Raw genomic sequence first — 19,328 nt, forward strand, 5'->3', positions numbered from 1 at the left:
CTTTGCACGGTGGAGCTTCATGTAGCTAAATTGTAATTAATTTAGAATAAGAAGCTTTTGATGTATATAATACCTCCTTTTAAACTGTTTACTGAAGTCAAGGATATTTTGAATTAGTCTAGCCCAGTAAAAAGATAAAAGGTAAAATGGATCAATCCAGTAGCAAACACTAAAACATGCCTGAAAAGGAAGATGAATTACTATAACAATGCTTATATTCATTTTAGTATAGGAGTGTGACTATTGTGGAATAGGACAGTGCAAACTATAGGAAGAAATAAAACTCTTTACCAATATGAAATAAATTGCATGCCAATAATATCTTCTAAATATTTCCCTTTTTCAGGATTGTATGTATAAGTAAATATGAAAAAAAACAAACAGGGTTAATGTTAAATGACCCAAATTCAAATGAACTTTCTCTTTGACTTTCCCTAGAGAAACTGAAATTAAAGTCAGGTATAAATACCTCAATGTGTACAGCACTCTGCCATCATTCCAGATCCTGAGCATCCTATTAGGAGTTGTTATCCAATGAGCATCAGCTTTCTTGGAATTTCGGAAAAATGTATCTGGTATCCAGATCTTCCCAACCATGTTGCTGTTTAATCTGAGCACTTTTATAGTGCTGTTGAACTTCAGACGTCTGTCATACCACGTTTGGGCGAAAAATATATCAATTGTATATTCCTGTTGTGTTAACCAGAAATACTGATGAAAACATAGCTCTCAGCATTTCACATAACTCCTGATATGCATTCCTTAATTTCATATGAAAAAAGTATGAACTAAGATGATACTAGAACTGGTAATATTTTTGGTCAGTTTTTGAGGGCATGGTTTACCAAAGGTTATTATTTAAAATCAAGTCATTATGTTATTTTCCCACGGACAGGTGGAACTAAGATGTAATTGGGTAGTATATGCGCCTTTCTGGTTCTGTGTCCCCCCACCTCAACTCATGCCTGATCAGGTCAGAGGACAATTATTTATTCCCTTGTATCTAGGAAAAGAAAAATTGAGCTTACTTTGCTGCTTTCATTGCCTGTGCCCTCAGTTAATATCAGAAGTGGTCAAGCCTCACATTCCCTGGCACCACTGAGTAGCCAGAGCTGCAAATGCAGTTGTAGAATGGAAAAGAGAAATCTGATGTTTATTTCTACACATAAACCCAACAAGAATGAAGCAGGCATTGTGCTAAGGCTGGACCACTTTTCCTCACCTGTACAAAGACATAATTGCATTTTTTGTTGGAACTTTGGAAAGAGGAGAGGAGAGAAGAGGATCTAGGCTTTTCTTTTTATCTGTTGATGCTTTTTTCTTTTTATTTCAGGAGTGCTAATATCCCTGGTAAATGGTTTTCCTTATTTTGTAGCAATATAAGGAGGAAATTCTTTCCTGTTAGGGTGGTGAGACACTGGAATCGGTTGCCCAGGGAGGTTGTGAGTGCTCCATCTCTGGCGGTGTTCAAGGCCAGGTTGGATGAAGCCTTGTGTGGGATGGTTTAGTGTGAGGTGTCCCTGTCCGTGGCAGGGGGGTTGGAACTAGATGATCTTGAGGTCCTTTCCAACCCTAACCATTCTATGATTCTATGAATCTGGAAGCTCAGTTTTACAGGAGTTAAGCTGTCACATAAAAGTGTGAGTGTATGTTAAAACTGTATTTATTACATTTTTTTCAGCATAGAGCTTAGTTTCCTTGTCTTGTAGAAATTCATATCTCATATAGACCTCACATCCATAATAATAATGAGATTTTTAAAATAATATAGGTATAGCACAATGTTAAAACTACTGGAAGCTTTGTAATGTCAAAAATGATGGAGGCTTTGTAACAAAGTGAGCATTGTAGGAATACTGGCAATCATTTACCTACCATATTGATAGCATTCACTGGCCCAATGCTATTGACGTACATGTCAGTGTGAATTACTGTCGGTTTAACTGTAAGAGAAACAAGAAGAATCAGTAACATGAGTGAAGGTCAAAATAAACTACATGAAAGTCAAACAGAAGCAGAAATTTGCTATAGTACTGCTCTTGCATGTTGCCTCATATTTAAATGTGCATTTAAATGTACAGTGGTATCTCCAGTTTGAAATTAGTTAGAAACACTTTGCGACAAATTCTTAGATGGTTTATTCTATCTGAACAAATTCACTTATTTAAGAACAAATGCTGGAACCAGTGTTGTAATTTTTGAGTGCAGTGTATCTGACTGAGAGTATGTGTATTTTGTGTCAGGTCACAGAAACACCACTGACAAAACACCATCAACATAAGCAAACTTGTTTTTCTTAGCGTCTCATGCATCACTCATTTTACATTATAATACCACATACAACATAACTGCTGGTGCCTGCAGAGATAGCTGTAGGTAAGCAACAATTTCATGAGCCCAAAGCAAAAAATAACACTCAAGGCTCTGAAACAGGAAGAACTGTTGTTAGAATAGTTTATTTTTATATTATTCTTATACACCTTGACATAAACATAATTGTTTTTTTTCCCCAGATTCTTTTATGAATGCTGAATTCCTTTCTATTCTCTAAAATCTTGGATAGAGAGAATAAGACAAGTTCCTCTCCTAATTTACACTATATGCATACATTGAAGGTTAAATATTTATGTTATCCCTCACTGTGAAAAATGCTGTAGTTAATAAGCCTCTATAAATTTGTTAGAAACTGCTTCCTTCATTGACCTTGCTGCTCTCTGCTTCCCTTGCTTTCCTCTGCCTGCCTTATCCATGAATTCTCATTGCTTTTCTGTGTAATCTGATTACTCCTGTATCCTTTTCTACAGAGGTATTTTCTGCCTGTTCTGTGCACACATGGGGCCTTCTCAAGCTGACTTGCAGCAACTCAGGGAGATTTATTACTTTGAGCTCCCTCAGTAATCAGTGCAGAGGAAGATTCCTGCAAAAGGTGATTCTGTCAAATTAAGACCTCTGTTAAGAGCCTAAGCTTGGGCTATGAACTTATATTGACTGTGGTGAAAATCTAGGGAGGTTGGCCTTACTTGACAGCAGTTTTCTTTTGTGAACCTATTCCTCTGTGCCCTACCCCATAGTCACTTCTTGCCCTGCTGTGCAAGTAAAGTCTCATGCAGCATCAAACAGTGCAGATCTGCTGCTTTTAGGGGCTATGTCTGTGTCCATCACGGCATGCAAGGATCAGGCTCATTTTGGCCTTCCTTTCCATATATTATTTGTGATTTTCTATCACCCTCGTTAGATATACAAAGAAGATAAAGACTTGCTTTTTCTTTCCCCAGAGTTAAATTCTGAACTTCTATGAAGGTGCATTGTTACAAGCAGCCTGATGCAACAAATCACAACAGTCTTATTAGAAGGTCTCAGGATAGATTTAGCAGTATTAATTTACATCAGCTTCCGAAATCATGGCTACTTTTCATGCCACTGATGTCTTAGCACATTGTAATTTGTTTTCATAACTACTGTGAATGGATTCTGCTTCCTGTGTAGCATAACACAGGATGAAATTTTTCTTGTCACTGATTATTTAAAAGTGATCTAAAAAGAAACCAAACATACCTCCTATGTCAGGCCTCAACTTGTTGTCATATCCTTCCAGCAAGCCATTTAAAATAAGAGTGACATCACTTTCATGGACCTTGGGAGTCAAAACCCAAGTCTTATTTGAAGTGTAATCTTCATAATCATCATCTCCCTTTTGGGTGGAACTGTTAAAGAAATAAAAATGAAGATATGGGAAGCCTTGAAAAGGATGAATTTGTACGCAACTCTCTTTGGAGACAATGCACACTTATCAGGTTTTAATAGGACCACATAAAACACTGAAGGATTGCCTGCATTATAAAAGGAGACAGACTCACAGTAAAGATGTCGCACAACAGCTGGGGTTACAGTTCACTTTAGCAACATTTCCTTTTAGTACAGTTCAGATCATATTCTGTCTATTTGAAGAAACGTCAGTGTTTATCACCTTTGGTATGCCTATTTTTTCTCTCACTGACTCAGGTGGGACTTGTTATGAAACAAATCTAATTGCCACTTTGCTTATGCAACTCTCCAGCAAAATATGACATAGTATGTACACAGTGCTGCTGCATTACTTCTCTTTGAGAGAACGATTTGATGCAACACATTACTGACAAGACCAATAATTAGATTCATTGCAACAAACTGTCACACAGCTTTTCTTCACCCTGATGAACTTGAGTTTATTGTGCATTTGGAAAGTTCAGCACAAATTTTTGCCAATGGTATTCATTTTCACTGTCTACCGGGGTTTTCTTTTTTGCTACTGAGCAGTGTGACAGCAGTTCTAGTGTAGTTCAACCTGCTTAGCGCAGTAAAAAGAGCAAGTTAAGAATCAGAAATACGTAGACTAGCCTTAATGGACATTTTCATTTCTTAAAATCTGTGCTTCAGTTCTAGAGGAGAAAATAGAAACTACTTTAGAATATGACATCATTAGATATTTTCATTTCAGAATGTCAGTGGTAATCAGCTGAATGGTGCTAGGCAACTGTAATTTTTTTGCATAATATGCCAGTGCCCTTCTTTCCTGACCTGCTTCTGTGCAAAGTTTGAACACTGTTGGGTAGGAAAAGTATTAATGATACTACAAATGTCTTAAGCTGCTGGGTGGAGTTTGGATCAAAAGCAGAAAATGTAGGTATTTTCCTGTTTCAACGAGAATCTGTATGAAATTGAGAGAGAACACAGAGAAGTTGATTCTCGTGGGGGCTGGAACTCATGCTTGCCACACAAAGATTGAAAGCAGACACAGCTGACCATGGTCATGGGTGCAACAGTAAAGGGATAACTGGTCCCAAAGTCTCATAGAGCCATTCTGTTCACATGGATCTCTGCTCAGCTGAGGTCTTTCCCACCCCTCCCTACAGTGCTGCATCCTGCGTATAGCTACCTAGACCAGATGGCCTGGAGGCTTTTGGTGGGCATTTGGGAGCTGTAAGCCAACTGCACAAATACAACTTAACTATGAAAGAGGATTTAGAATCTTTCTTCCCTGTGGCCACATAGGGAAAGCCTAACAGGAAAGAGCCACAACACGTCTGCCTCTCTGTATAGGATTCTGCTTCCCAGGAGGTGCTGAAAGTAGTGAAATTTGAAGCAGCCTGAGACTGCACATATGGTTGTAGCAACTAGGAATGTATAGTATGAGTGAGAGCGCCAGTCTTGCATTGTATTGCATGGAGTTAAGCTGGGAAGCTGCTAGTGAAGCTAGGCTATCTATGCCTTCATTACATATACTGAGCGCTGCTGCCTGCAGCCTCTAGGCACCACCTCACCCACCCGTGCCAGCAACGTGCAGCTGGGAGCTGCAGCTTCCCAGATCAAGAATAGGCAACCCAGCCTCCTCCCTCTGGCTACACAGGCCTGAAACTGTAGTGCTTTACTGGCAATCAAAAGCGGAGTTTTAATTGGCAGTGTGCTTTGTAGTATTCTGCTGGTACTACAAGCAGGCCAGGATAATTAGATTGGTAGGGAAATTTGTTTATCCAGCTGTCTGGAGTTCAAAGTTCTAATTGTAATTCAAAGGAACATAACTGAAGCAAGGTTCTTCCTCCTGAAGGAAAGGAAATCCTTCTAAATAAAGTCTTTGTGAACAGAAGGTTCTAGATTATGTTTTCAGTCTATGCAAAGTGAATGAAAAAATCTAACTTAATGTATAAAAAGCCATACTCCTGTTTTATAACCAATTAAACATCTATTCTCCAAAAAGAATATTTTTTCTGAATGGGAAAGAACAAGTAAATCAAATGCATTGTTTCACAAAGGCAGTGTGTTCCTGAATATTAATATGACGAGAAAGCTTCAAAAGCCAGACAGCTACTTAGTAGAGCCTGGTGTAATGGACAGTGCAAGGTTAAAAGATTAAAAAGCTTGTTTGTCTAGGACTTGTCTCAAACCTAGAACAACCAAAAAACTAGAACAGCAGCCCACAGTCACTAAAACTACCTTTTTCTCTTGGTAATTATTTGTAGGAAAGAAATAGCTGTTTGTTTGCTCGTCTTCCATTTCAAGCCATTTTCGCACTCCAAATCTCAAAAACCAGCAAATGCTTTATGAGATCAGTGTGAGAGATAGGAGAGGAAACATAGCCAAAGTGATGAGGGGGAAAGGCCACTGAATTCCAGCTTTTATCTGAATTCCAAGTGGAGCATAAGTTAGCATGGGTATGCAGTTGTCTAAATGTCTGTGTAAAACTCTATACCAGCCCGAACAATCAGAAGTACTTCCCTATCCAGATGAGCAGGGCTTTAGCTGTGCAATGCCATTAATACTAATGAAAATTATAATGACAAAGCCTTTTTCATCTCCTTGAGACTTTCAGATCAGTTCTTCTGATTATATGGCCTAAATTTTGCAAGTACTTTTAATGTCCAGAACAAATTTGATAAAGCCCGGATTATACTCAAATGCATATTGAAATCTGTTTTTATTATGACTGCTAGAAGTTTTCAGATCTAGCAATATAAGTATCCAACCTATTTGCAGATTGCAGCATAATTTTTTGAAAGTTAATGTTTCAGATACTGGTAGTTTGAGATATTTCCACTTCTGCCATTTACTGCTATCACAAGATGTATGTAAACTGCTCTACATAAATCCAGTTTCCCTGTTTGGAAAAGAGAGGGTTTAGGAGGGTCAGAAACCCCACTTGAAATTTCAAATTGTAGAGTAATTAAAGTTAGAAGGTGCTTTTGGAGGTCATCTGGTCCAACCCCTATTCAATTTGCCAGCTGAGACTGTGAGGCGACTGTGATTGTAATTATATATATAACCATGATCATGCCTAACATTCGGGGGGGTTCTTTGTATGTGTCATTACTGGAAATGCATCTTCATAAAGCAGCTAGAAGGGAGAAATCACTACATGCTTATAAGCATTTATTAATTTAGACCAGAAAGGAATATTTGTGGGGGTAACCACAAAAATGAGTCATATTTGAATTTTTTCAATAAAAATGTGCAAATATCTATGAACTGGTAACTCACCCTACAGTTGCATAACAACCTCATTCTGCCAGTGAGGTTTTTACTATGGTTTTAACTCATGTTTTAAGGACTAGATTATCCAGCACTTTGCTAGTGCATCTGAAAGTTCTTTTCAGTAACGTGAGCAACATTTAATCATTCATGGAGCAAGTGTAACCTCTGTGGGCAGAGGTGCCTGCTACATGTAGAACTGGTTTCTTCAATCAAGGGATAAAGAACTAAGGAAATGATGCCCTATTTAGTTAGCATAGCCTCTTTTATCCTTAGCTCTAAAGACTTTGTTTCTATACTGGAAATACTGTGAAATAGTGTAATATATATACTCCTCAGTCAGTCCCAGAGGATATCTCTGCTGAGAAATCACTTATGCATTAGGAAATACTTTTTTCCCATCTTCCTTTCTGAACCTTGTCCAGAAGACATAGCACAGCTGATTAGATAAGGGTTTCGCTCATGTGTTGATACACTATCCTGTTAGCAGACCAAACCCATGAAAATGCAGATTACAGGTTGAGAATCCATTCCGATTTTTAATAGATTTGTTAGGATTTCTTTTTGCTTTTATTCCCATGAAAGTAAGTTTGATACCTATGTAAAAATAATCTTGAGTTTAGTAAAATTTAACAAATAATTACATTAATGGTGTTTAGCTGTCTTACATTAAAGGGTGGATTATCCACTTCAAAACAACCATGTTTCAGTTAATTGCAAACATAAAGTCAGCATTATAACTTCTGATCATCTCTGCTGTTCCATGACAACTTTATATGTGGGACACTCTAATGTAACTTCCAGAAGAATCATACATAGATTTCTTGAAAAGACAGTACCAGAAATTGGTAAAGGTACACTACACATTATTTAAAATCACAGACAACAGCAATAATTTTTCTGTTTAAACTAAGGGACAGATTGGGCACATCTTATTTCATTAGTGAGCAATAACTCACAAAGTATATCCCTTTGAAATAAGGTAAATGTTTCCTAATTCGCAGGAATATATTTTTTCAGAACTTATTACAGGTAGTAGAAGGGAAATTGTATTCTCTGATGCGAAAACCTGCCATCACTGCTCAGTCTTTCAACATTTAGATGTGAGGTCATATATTTAGCTGACCAAAATCCCTATAATTCCAGTGATTTTCAATAAAATATGCCAATTTGTACCTGCTGTGGCTTTGCCCTTTAACTTTTCTATATATAGTAGATCAATTTTAACTATTTCCAAGTGTTCTGTGGAGAAACTTCACAAAAGAGTCAATTATCCCTGCTGGAATCTGCCTGCTATTGCACTGCTTTTTACAAGCAGAATCAGAGTAGGCACAAAGTGCCTAAAGAAAAGACCTGCAGCAGTACTGTACAGCCAACAACTAATTAGTTTACCGCTAATTAAAAACTTAAGCTTATTTGTAAAAAAAAAAAAAATTAAAATCTGACCAATTTCATCTTTTGTGCCCAGTAGGCTAAAGAAGCTACAGAGCCTACAGCAAAGATTTGATAAACTACTCACACACAGAGTGAGTCTTCAACTTACAGCACCAGTGTTTTTGACGTCTCAGGGAAGGACTGAAACAAGGCTTGCTATTTTACCTGACAGTACTGTTTAAATTAATGAATAATCAAACCAAGTTAATTCTCTGATGTGCATAAAAAATTACCTTAATATATAGGTCATACATAATTCATTGCAATAATATGGTCACTGTGAGGGAAAAAAGTATTCCAAGTTCCCACTACGGATACAGTGATACTGAATGCAGATATGACATATGACTATGTAGAGAATAGCATATTTGTAGGAGATTACAGAGTCTGTGGAAATCTAGCTGTGTCTATATTCTCTCTTGTTGACTGCCAATCATATTTTAAGTAAAGCTATCTCAGTTGAAATAGAAATGTTTTCACAAAGCTGAATGCTGTATTCTATTCCTCTGTTCATGCTTCTATTCTGTCCATTCTCATTCTTTAAATCCTAAGGTTGTGCCCAGGACCATGCTTCTATCTTTACCAGAAATAATGGTACCTATTTTCTCCTTTACTACTAAATGTCCATCACAGTACTTGGGGGGGGAAAGAGGGGTTCAATCACTTATGAGAAGCTCTGTAAAAGGAAATGGAGATTATGCTGAGAGATTTGGGTACAGAGCAAGTATCTTCTTATCCTGTTCTCTCCACCTGGAGATCTGGTGCTATTGAGACTGCAATTCTGGTACCTGGATGGAGCTTTGTTGCAGAAAAGCCTCAGGTACTGGATTCACAGTGTTCCCAGAAAAGCTTGTTTCAGGCTTGACAACCAGGAAGTATTAGCTACGTATTGGCCACTTGCAATAGTTGCCTAGTGAGGGAGGCTGAGGAAGTTCACAAGGGGCAATAAAATAGTAGTTACCTCTACTTAGTGGTTTTTGTAGGTTGGATTTTAGGTAGGTTGCCTATGGAAGATATGTTAATTTCCTATGCAACTGCTACTGCTACAGCTATCATTCCATGAACTATTCAAATAGTGTAAAGTACTTAAAATAATGTCACGAAATGATCACTGCTTAAAATAAAAACAAAGCTGAGTTTTTCTGTCATTCCTAAGTCACAGAGGCACTGAAGTATATGAGAAAATAACTCTTAAAATAATACTACAGTTCTCAAAAATAAATCTCTACAGCTGAAATGCTAAGGTGAAGTAGGAACTGAGCACAAAGGCCTCAAAATGGGTATTCAAGACCCAGAAATCACTAGAGTAGCACAGATGAGTACACAGATGACTTTTCAGTCATCTTTACAGTACATGAAGTCCCTAGATTGCCTGCAATCAAGCAGTCATTTCTGAAAACTATGTCTACATTGATATTTAAAGGCCAGCCGGATTCCTGTGAACATTTGCAGTGCTTTCCACTGAATGAGATGATACCTGGCAATGCAGCACCTAAGTATCATGCTGTGGATTTTACAAGCTGCCTTCTAGTCATTCAGCAACTCACAGTATCCTCACTGGAGCTTATCAGCCATTTTGAGGGAAGCAGTCCAATTCTTAAACCTCTTCCCTAGACCTCTAAAATACTGCATAGCAATGATGTTTTAGTATTAGTTGCTATAAAACTGTTAATTATAGCTGGCTGGTTTATTTTAGTCATTTAATGTCTTCCCTAGGGCGTACACTTACATTAGTTACTGCGCCTTATCTCATCGTGAATTCTATCCCTTTGAAGTTATAGTTAAAATATCTGGTTTTGTGAATGTGGCTACAGCAAGTACTTACCTAGAAAGGTTAAAAATGAAAAATTTAACTTGGTTTAAGTTTTGTTCCCTTCCTGTAAGGTTGTATGGGTTGTTTTTTTAAAAAAAGCCCTTTGAAGTGCATTTATAGAGGGCTGCCACTGAACCCTCTGGTTTGTAGTATTTACTGCTTTTTCTAGGTCACTGTACTGAATAATTGTGGTGTAACTTTTGCATTGCACAACTGATTGAATTCGAGACATGAGTAAGCATAAGGATTATTTTCCCTTTCAAAATAATTCTAGTACCAACAATATGGGCTTATGACCAGTTGTCACCAAAATTACCAGACACCAGTGCTAGCAGTCCTGGCAAAGAACCAAAATCTGAAATGTAGTACCCATTCTAGAATCAGTGTCTCCAGCAGGAAGTTGAGGCACATTGGTTAAATTAGTTGGTAAAGGATTTCCATCTTCAGATCTATCAGAACAGACCAATGTAATTCATCAAAACTGAATTACACCACAGCATACAACTTGTGGGCAGGGAGAGGAAACATATGCTACCCCCAGGGAGGATAAGAAAATAAAGACGGATGAACCAAACTTATATAGTCAGTAAGGAACAAGAGAGATAATTACAGAGACAAGCACACATCATTCATTTTGAACAGCCTGAGCTTCAAGTGCAACTTATAAGAACTCTGAAGGAGTCTAAAATGTGACCAGATAGTTCAGATAATCCTCCATAATTTAAGATTATTATTGCAATTTTTTTTTAGCTGGAACTTTGTATAAGGATGTTTTCTTACAGTTTGTTTGCTAGAGCTAATATAAGCAACTCTCACATCTCTTTCTACTGTGGTTAGGGCTACTCATGTTTGTGGCAGTTGAAGGAAAGAATTAGATAGAAAGAAATAGAAAAGGGGGGAAGAGTTTCAGATATTCTTCTGCATTATAGGGTTATCTCAAGTTGATCTACTTTATTTGAAATTATCTAGCTATATCTAATTTTAAAAGGTGTAATCTTGGAGTTATGTGAACCTCAGAAGGTTTATATTTTTATTTATCTTCCTTTCCATTTTATTACCCTCCCATCCCTTCTCTCCTCTTTTTTTGTTTCGTTTAGAACTGTTTTGTGCACCTCTGCATGTGAAATTTAAGGCACATGAGGCATGATTTTTTCCTGCTGCTGTAACTCGGCTCCTGCAGATTTCTGCTAGAGCTGGGAGAGCTCAAGAGAAGGAGTTAACGGTCACTGCTGAAATGCGATCTGACTAGGTCTTTTTTAATGTGACCTCTTCATTTTTTCTGGCTGTGTTTTATTGTATATAATTTCCATCTGTTACTATTATACGTAATTTCTCTTCCCCAACGAGGTGCATTGCTTTTAGAAAAGATTGCTCTAAAATCTCACTATAAGTTAACAAGAAGTAAAAAGCTTAATTCTGTTCTCAGTGAGTAAGATTAGGAAAATGTAGATGCCCTCCAGCCATCTATTTAAACAACATTAGCTCAAAAACCCCAATCCTATTGCTCAATTAGATTTGAAAAATGAAAGAATAAAGACTCTTGTTCTGCAGTACCCTATGAGTACCCTACTCAGATCCGTGCCTTTTCAGAACACTTGTACAACATTTTTCTGTATTTTGCCAGCAAGGTAATTTCACTTAGAAGGAAATCACTTCTGGAATCAGTCATTCATGATGTAGCCAACTTCCCGTAACTATCTGTCAATGTTTAAAAACAAACAAGTGAGGTGCTAGAAATGTCTCCAGTTTTGCTTACTGAGTAACCCTCCAGAGCATTTTTTTGAGACTTAGAATACCCTTTTTTGTCTCAGATGTGAGCTTTCAAACTTTAAGTTAAACTAACTATAAATCCTCATTAGAATTAAATCTGTCTGGAAATGTTTTCATTCTCCTCTTCTGTGTCTCAGCACGTAGCAAAGCACTACAATGTAGTGTTCCCAGTGTTGGGCTGGGAGTAAGCAATTTTGAATGCTTACCCCAGTTAAAGGACCAGTGTCCCTCTACTTGCTATAATATGCTAAGTTATATCATCTCTACATGTAAGTATAAACCATTTTTACAATATAAATAAGCACATAAATGTGCTGGATTATCTGTGTTTGGTGAAGACTAGGTATGATGGTAAACCCTCTCATTACAGAGGAGGAAACAGTCACTAACTATGCCTTAGGAAATGACACTGCACTGCTGGGAATCACACTTCTCTCACACTTATCGGCAATGTTATAGCCCATATCGTTGGTAAACCAAGTGGGACAGATAAACCCCAAATGATAAATGATTCAGGAGCCAAAAAAAAAAAAAAAATTAAAACCAATCTGGGTTTATTCTGAGTGTATCTTAATTCTTGCTTCTTGCAGATCATGGGAGTATCATTACTAAAATGCTTATTAGACAGAAATGTGTCTTGAAGAAAGAGCTGAATGAACAGAAAATAGTTGCTCAATACACGTCTTTAATTAACTCATCATGAAGCTAATTCATTCACAAAATGAGTGTAAGCAAATGGTGAAATTAAACAGGGGGTTTTATTGTTGTTGTTGTTTTTGTTGTTGTTGTTTTTTAAACAATGCTTCTGATTTAACTTCAGTTTTAATGCATGGTAACCAATAGTAACCCATGTGTTCCCACTTAAACCGACTTATATCATGCAAGACGCTGTTTGCACTCATGCTCACAAAACAGACTGTGCAGGGGTGGATGTGGAATTTAGTTCTGATAACAGGGTAGATATGTATTACAGTAAGAATATAAGTGGCAAGCTAATGTCTCTGTGTCAGCTGAGGAGGAAAATTGTCAACAAGTGTGCTGGAATTTTGCCTACGGAATTTATTTTGATAAAATAGCCTATGTTGTTTTTGTTGTGGAATTCTGATGGACTTTTCTTGGTGGTTGTTACTATAGGAATGGCTTCATGGCAGGGACTCTTTAATTTTTGTGGGGCACAGAAAAATCCTAGCGTCTGGGTAAGGACTGTCAGCACCTCTGCTATGATACACACCCAGACAAAGTTATTCAATGGCGGTGTCACCCCATGCCTCTACCCTCTGTGCTACATCCTGTGTTCACTTCTCAAGAGCTCTGCTGTCAAAGTAGGCTTGTGTTTCTTTGCACTACATAATTATGTAATAATTTACTCTTCATAGAGTCACTGCTTGCTACTATTCTCTATAAAAAGCTATGATTGTACCATACAAAAAGTCAAATAAATTAGCCATAGAGGCCTGCTCAATTAGAGAAATTGCTGTGGCAGCTAAACCAAGGAAACCAAAGCTGTGGCTGGGTCAGGAAAAGTTCAAAGCCTTGCAAGCTCAGTGCGGAGGTTATGGCCTGTCGCTAGCAATGGCAATGCTGTGCTATGGAGCTATATGCTGCACTTCACAAGCGTGCCTTCCAAGGTAAATATTGATGCAAAGCTGCTACATCTTCGTTTCCTGTTTATACCCCACTATGACAATAGTGTTGGAATACAGTTTCAAAAAGAAAAAATGGGGTACAGAAGAAGCTGTAAACACATTCTTTTGATATCTGTCCCGTAGAAAGAAAATCTCACTGTTACGTATATTCAACTTCTTATGAAAGAACTTCAAAATGTTTTTCTAAAATACGGTGAATTGTTTTAATGGTTTTTAACTAATAAATAATATGGTGATTCTACAAATTTATTTTAATAAGAAGAAACTGCATAGGGGTTCACTTACTGTCTTATTTCTCTCTTTTTGGTATTTCTACCAGTCTCCAATAAATAAAATATAAAGCACATAATGTGCAAATTTACCTAGTACTGAAATTTTTGACATTTGAGTGGGCTAGGCATAATGATCACTGCAAAGCCTATATTTCCATCCCTTGTATTTAAATGTGACTATTAAGGCTAGTCAAAACACCAGGAAAATAGGAGCAATTTCCACTTCACACATATACAAACATATATCTTCCAGACTTCGTTTTTCCTTCAGAAATATTTTGGCATACCTTTTTTGACTCTTTCTCACATCAATGTAGTAGAATTTTATTTTGTAAGTTGTCATTGTTCTGATTTTGATCAGAGAAGTTTGGTTTTTGTAAAGGGAAATAAAGTTCTAAAGAGAAAGCTACTAGAAATGTATTTTATAAGTAGATAGTATTCAGGGATAGAGAAAGATGGATGTCTTATAACTCAAAAAAGGGCAAGAGTCAGAACAATAACTGAGTAGAAGCAGAAACTAAGAGTGGATTTGATTAATGTGTGAAACTGGCTACAAGGGTCAGAAATAGCAGTAGATGTAGTCATAAACTTATTCCAAAAACATTTTGAAAAACTGCATTGGGAATCATCTTTATAAGGTACACCTATTACCAATTTATTTCTGGAATCCCTGAAGGGGCAAAACCCCATTAAGGTCTAGGAGATGTAGACTCATATAACTAGAGATTCAAAGTATGCTTAGCAATGGAATAACACAGAGTGCAGAAGATACTACAGAGAATGAGACAAAGTACAGAAGACATACAGAGGTGAAACTGTTTCCTTCAGTTGAAAAGATTATATAAGAGGATTTTCTTTTTCTCCTCGTCTTCACTGCAGCTCTCTGCTGTGGCAAAATCAAATTAAATGTGCTGCAGAGAGCATTTCAGATGTAAACCAAAATGTTCAGATATTCAGGCCAGATCCCCAGCAGGTTTCCTTGGTCATTTCTCAGAGCTCTATGGAGCATCCACCATGGCATGACAGCAATAAGCTTTAAAGGTGAATCGATGCAAGGCCAAGCCGTGAGAAGCAGCTGTTACCACCTGATGTTAGTGGGTCATCTTGAATTAGTCCATTCCCAGCTGGGGGAGCTCTATTTAAGAGATATAAGCACCAGCTACATGTGGTGTCACTTATGGAGATTGTACTGATGGTGAGCACTCAGACAAGATCTGTAAGTTATTTAGGGTAGCTGCACAAAGCATCATGGTAACTAAGAATACATGAATTGGAAAAATGCAGGTGGTTTCAGACCCCATTTTCTGTAGGTACAGAGAAGACAAAGACAATGTGATGCTTCAGAGATGTTGTTGGTCCATTGAGGATCTTATCCAGACTGTGTAATCAGAACTTCTTAAAAGCAGGAAGAGTCTTTTCATGACTCGAACAGATGCCGGATGGAACCATCAGGTGAAGATGGAGTCCTGAAAACCTGGGAAAAGTACAAACCCCTAAAACTAATGGAGCATGAGCCAAAGCTAAGGAAGGATAAAGGTGTTTTACCTGTCATAACATTATCTCACACATGGATAAATCCAACTTCAGTTTTCCTTGCTGTGGCTCCAGCAACTTTTTATGAGCTACAGACTTAAGCAGAATAACTGTCAGGATATTGATGTGAAGAAATCCCACTGGAAACCACTGAAGCAAAACTTCTGCATGTGCTTTATCCTCCTGAACCCCTTAGGAATTTGGCAAACATACCTCTAAATTTGTTAAAGAACAGGTGCTATTCCAAGCCCCGTAGTATTCCAGGAGACATTACCAGTGAAATCATTTAAATGAGAAGACATAGCTGGAATACACTTGCTGGCAATGTTGGCATTTTTGGCTTATATCTGTCAGATTTTCCAGGATTATGCTTTTCATCCTGCCAGCTGCTCAGTATTCTGATCCTGGTGTTGGTAAACATTTAAACACAAGTGAAAGTGCTTTCCTGGAGGACAGCTTGAATTCTTCAAACGTTGCAGAATTGAACCCCAGTTTAGCTGCCTCAGCCTGTTTCCCAAGATGTCATTGTAGACATGATGTCTCTGTTAAACAAATACATACTGTTTGGAATTCTTGGTGAGAAACTGAAAAGCCCTATTTAAAATATGTACTATTTATGATGGGACATTATTTGACTACTAAGCTTCTAATTTTTTGCATTAAATCCTTTCATTACTGTTGCATTGAGGAGCTCTGAACATTGCACACACAGGTAACAAGTGCAGATGATAAACATTTCTCCTTTTTTAATCTGAATATATATTGCATTAAATTTAATCACCTCTGCTGCTTATCTACTATGGAGAGATTAAGAGATAGTGCTCTGGGGACCATAACAGAAGAAATGATTTTACAGAGATAGTATGTTTCCTCTTTCCTTTTTTTTTTTTTTTTTTTTTTATCCCCCCTTCCTTAAGATATCGTAAAATTGAAGCTGGAAACAATTTTATCTCTTAATACTCTCCAAAAACCTTCACATACTCAGAACTTCTCCAAAGTTGCCACGTGAGCTAAAATTCTTGGTTTCTGGCCAAAGATTAATTTTATTTCAAAGCTTAAAATAAAACCCACTTTTTGAAATCTGTAAGGCTAAAATTATTCCCATTCGCTTTTAAAATTAAATTTATATAGGGTTTGTTTTCACACATCTAATCTGTCGGTGACTGAATAGTAAATTCTGGGGCTCATTATAGAAATAATCCATATTAAGAAGTATACCCAGGGTAAAAGCGATTGGCTATTGAGGGGTTAAAGTGTATTAAGTGGGTGTAAAAGTGGTTGGATATTAATAGCAAATAATTTGGAATTGATAACTTCTGAGAAATGAACTCTCTCTAGAGGCATTGGTGGCCTGTTGTGAGAGGAAAGAAACACAGTCTTCACCTCTGTGAACTAGAGGTGTGTCAGTTTTACAGCCTGTGACATCAAGGATGCAGAGTTGTAGATCAGTACCACAATAACCAGTGACAGAGAAAAATATTTTCATGTTGTTTGTCATTGCCTCTTAAAATGGTATTAAGAGTCTCATTAGTTATACTGGGCATGGAAGTTAAGAATTTAGCCCTAAAGATTTGTTGGGACTTTAATCTCATGTGCTGCATTAGAGCTTTATTAAGGTTTTAAGACATTTTAAGTGCATGCTCTAAGTCTTTAAAGCAGCTTAAAGCATGCTTTAAGTCTTTAAAACAGTTTTCTAGCATTTCCTTTAAAAATTAGGAAAATAAAATGAAAAAAGAAGCCATTATTAATGTAATATTGATTGTCCTTGTCCCAAAGAGCTTACAAATATCCAATATGTTTGTTCAATACAGTGTAGGCTTTGATACTTAGTTAATTACTTTGGTTCAATAAAAAAACAGCAATATTTGTGATAAGGTTTTCCAAATATTTTACCAAGTGTCATATTAACCTTCCCCTCTTCCAAACCTTTGCCTTCCAAGAAAATAGTGATTTCTTTACTATGTTGCAAAACAAAATTGTAATACTAAAACATACTTGGGTTCATAACCCTCACAGGCTGCGCGAGCAACATGCATCATTTCAGTTATGCATACAGAAGCCAGAAGGTGTCTTTGAGGTCTTCAAGTTCAGCTACTGAGACAGTACTTGGCAGTGTGGATATCATTACATGGATCACAAGTCTCAGCTGCTTTTCCAAGCCATTTTGCAGCAAGACCGGTCAGTAGTAAGGAAGTTATTTTCACTGCTTCTCTGTCCTTTTACTACATAACCAACAGCTACTACCAGCTTTCTCACCTGTGTTCTGATTTCAATGTGTCATGTCCCTGGCCTTTAACTTCTAAAACATATACACTATCATCACTTCATCTAAAACGTTGCTTGGCATTTGTCATCTTTGTTAATTTGATCATAACTCATCTTTTTGAATCCCTGGTTTTCTGTTCCAAGTAATAGCAAGCTACTTGTCACTGCGTTAAAAGTGCTGCATGATTCCGGCCTTCACAATTCACTTCCACATCTCCTTCAGTTCTGCCTCCTTCTCACAGTAACTGTACAGCTTTTCTGGACTCATAGCTGAAGTCCTTACTCTCTGTATTAAGTAACTCTATAAGAGCTAACAGAGCTATTAATCTGTATAAGGTGACTGTACAAGCTGACTGTAGCTTTAATTATATGTTAAATATTTGTTGGCATTCTTCATTCACTGACATTTGTGTGCTGTTTGCCTTTGGTGTGGCATCTATCTGGGCAATGGTTTCACAACTGTTTTGAAAATATTGGCCATGACCATAAAGTATGAGCTAAAGATCTACACATAGAATTAGATTATTGAATGGTTTTTCATCAAGTGATTACTTTTCTGCACACAGAGGCAACTTGAATGCCTAAATTTTGGAAGAATGGCTTTTAGGTCTATAAAAGTAGAAACTAGAGATGTTGTTCAGGAGATCAGAAGGGGAAAGATGTTTGCAGACTCTTTGATGAACTGTTCTCCCCTGCCTCCATCAGAATGTGCTGTACACCTGATTGAAGCCTTCTTAGTGTGAATTCACTGTGTGATGTCTTTTGTGTCTTCATCAGTTTTTGGAGAGGAAAAGCAGAGTACATCCTATACTACCCTTTCATAGTGTGTACGTGAAATGGCCAAGAGATGACTGATCACTTTCTCTGACCATTCTGTGTAATTCATTCTGTTTTGGTGACACTCTTTCTCCAGCTTTGTTAAACATTTGCATGGATCAGTAGGTCCCAGAAATGCATTATCACTTAATAATAATATATTGAATAATAATATATTTAATAATACATTGATTATTGATTGATTAGTTTAGTAAGGCTTTCTAGCATTATCTTATTAATCTTAATTGTTCTTAATTGTTCTCTTTCTCATTCTTTCTCTTGCTATCTCTTTTTATCTCTCTTGAAAAATAATCTAAGGGAATTAGATGAAAGTGGAATTCACTAGATAATCCTCAATCTGTTGCAGCAGGCAGATTTCTATTTAGCTCTGAAGATATCTTACTACAGATTAACAAAATCTTCATTTGACCAAAACATACTATTTGTGTTACACAATATAGCATTGAGTCAGTATTGGAGGAAAACAGTCATTTTATCATATCACCCACTGTTTTTCAGCGAATTTTGTCAGAATATTATTTTGAGTATGCATTTCTTATCACTGTATAGAATGATAGGTATTTTCCTGTAGAACGTGGAATGTTCGTAAGCTTATGATAACAAATAGCTCAGAAAAAAAGCTAGCCTTATATCTCAAGGTTTGTCACCAAAGTACAATATGACATTCAGTAAAAAATGTAATTCCAAACATGATTACCTGCATCATTTAGAGAGAGGTAATGCAAGCATAAAAAGCAGGTATCTTCTCATTTCATT

General features: G+C 37.0%; 1 protein-coding gene across 1 annotated transcript in view; it reads right to left on the minus strand.

Annotated features, from left to right (window-relative positions):
- The window catches only part of GABRG2 (gamma-aminobutyric acid type A receptor subunit gamma2), a 65,140-nt gene that overhangs the window by 37,800 nt on the left and 8,012 nt on the right, over positions 1-19,328 (minus strand). The window contains exons 2-4 of the mRNA XM_065690254.1: positions 3,556-3,704; positions 1,876-1,943; positions 470-690 (exon numbers count right to left, since the gene is read on the minus strand). Coding sequence (XP_065546326.1) covers positions 470-690; positions 1,876-1,943; positions 3,556-3,704 — 438 coding nt within the window. The remainder of the gene's footprint in view (positions 1-469; positions 691-1,875; positions 1,944-3,555; positions 3,705-19,328) is intronic.

The sequence above is a fragment of the Lathamus discolor genome, chromosome 10, assembly GCF_037157495.1.
Source record: "Lathamus discolor isolate bLatDis1 chromosome 10, bLatDis1.hap1, whole genome shotgun sequence".
In the NCBI taxonomy this organism is placed as follows: domain Eukaryota; kingdom Metazoa; phylum Chordata; class Aves; order Psittaciformes; family Psittacidae; genus Lathamus; species Lathamus discolor.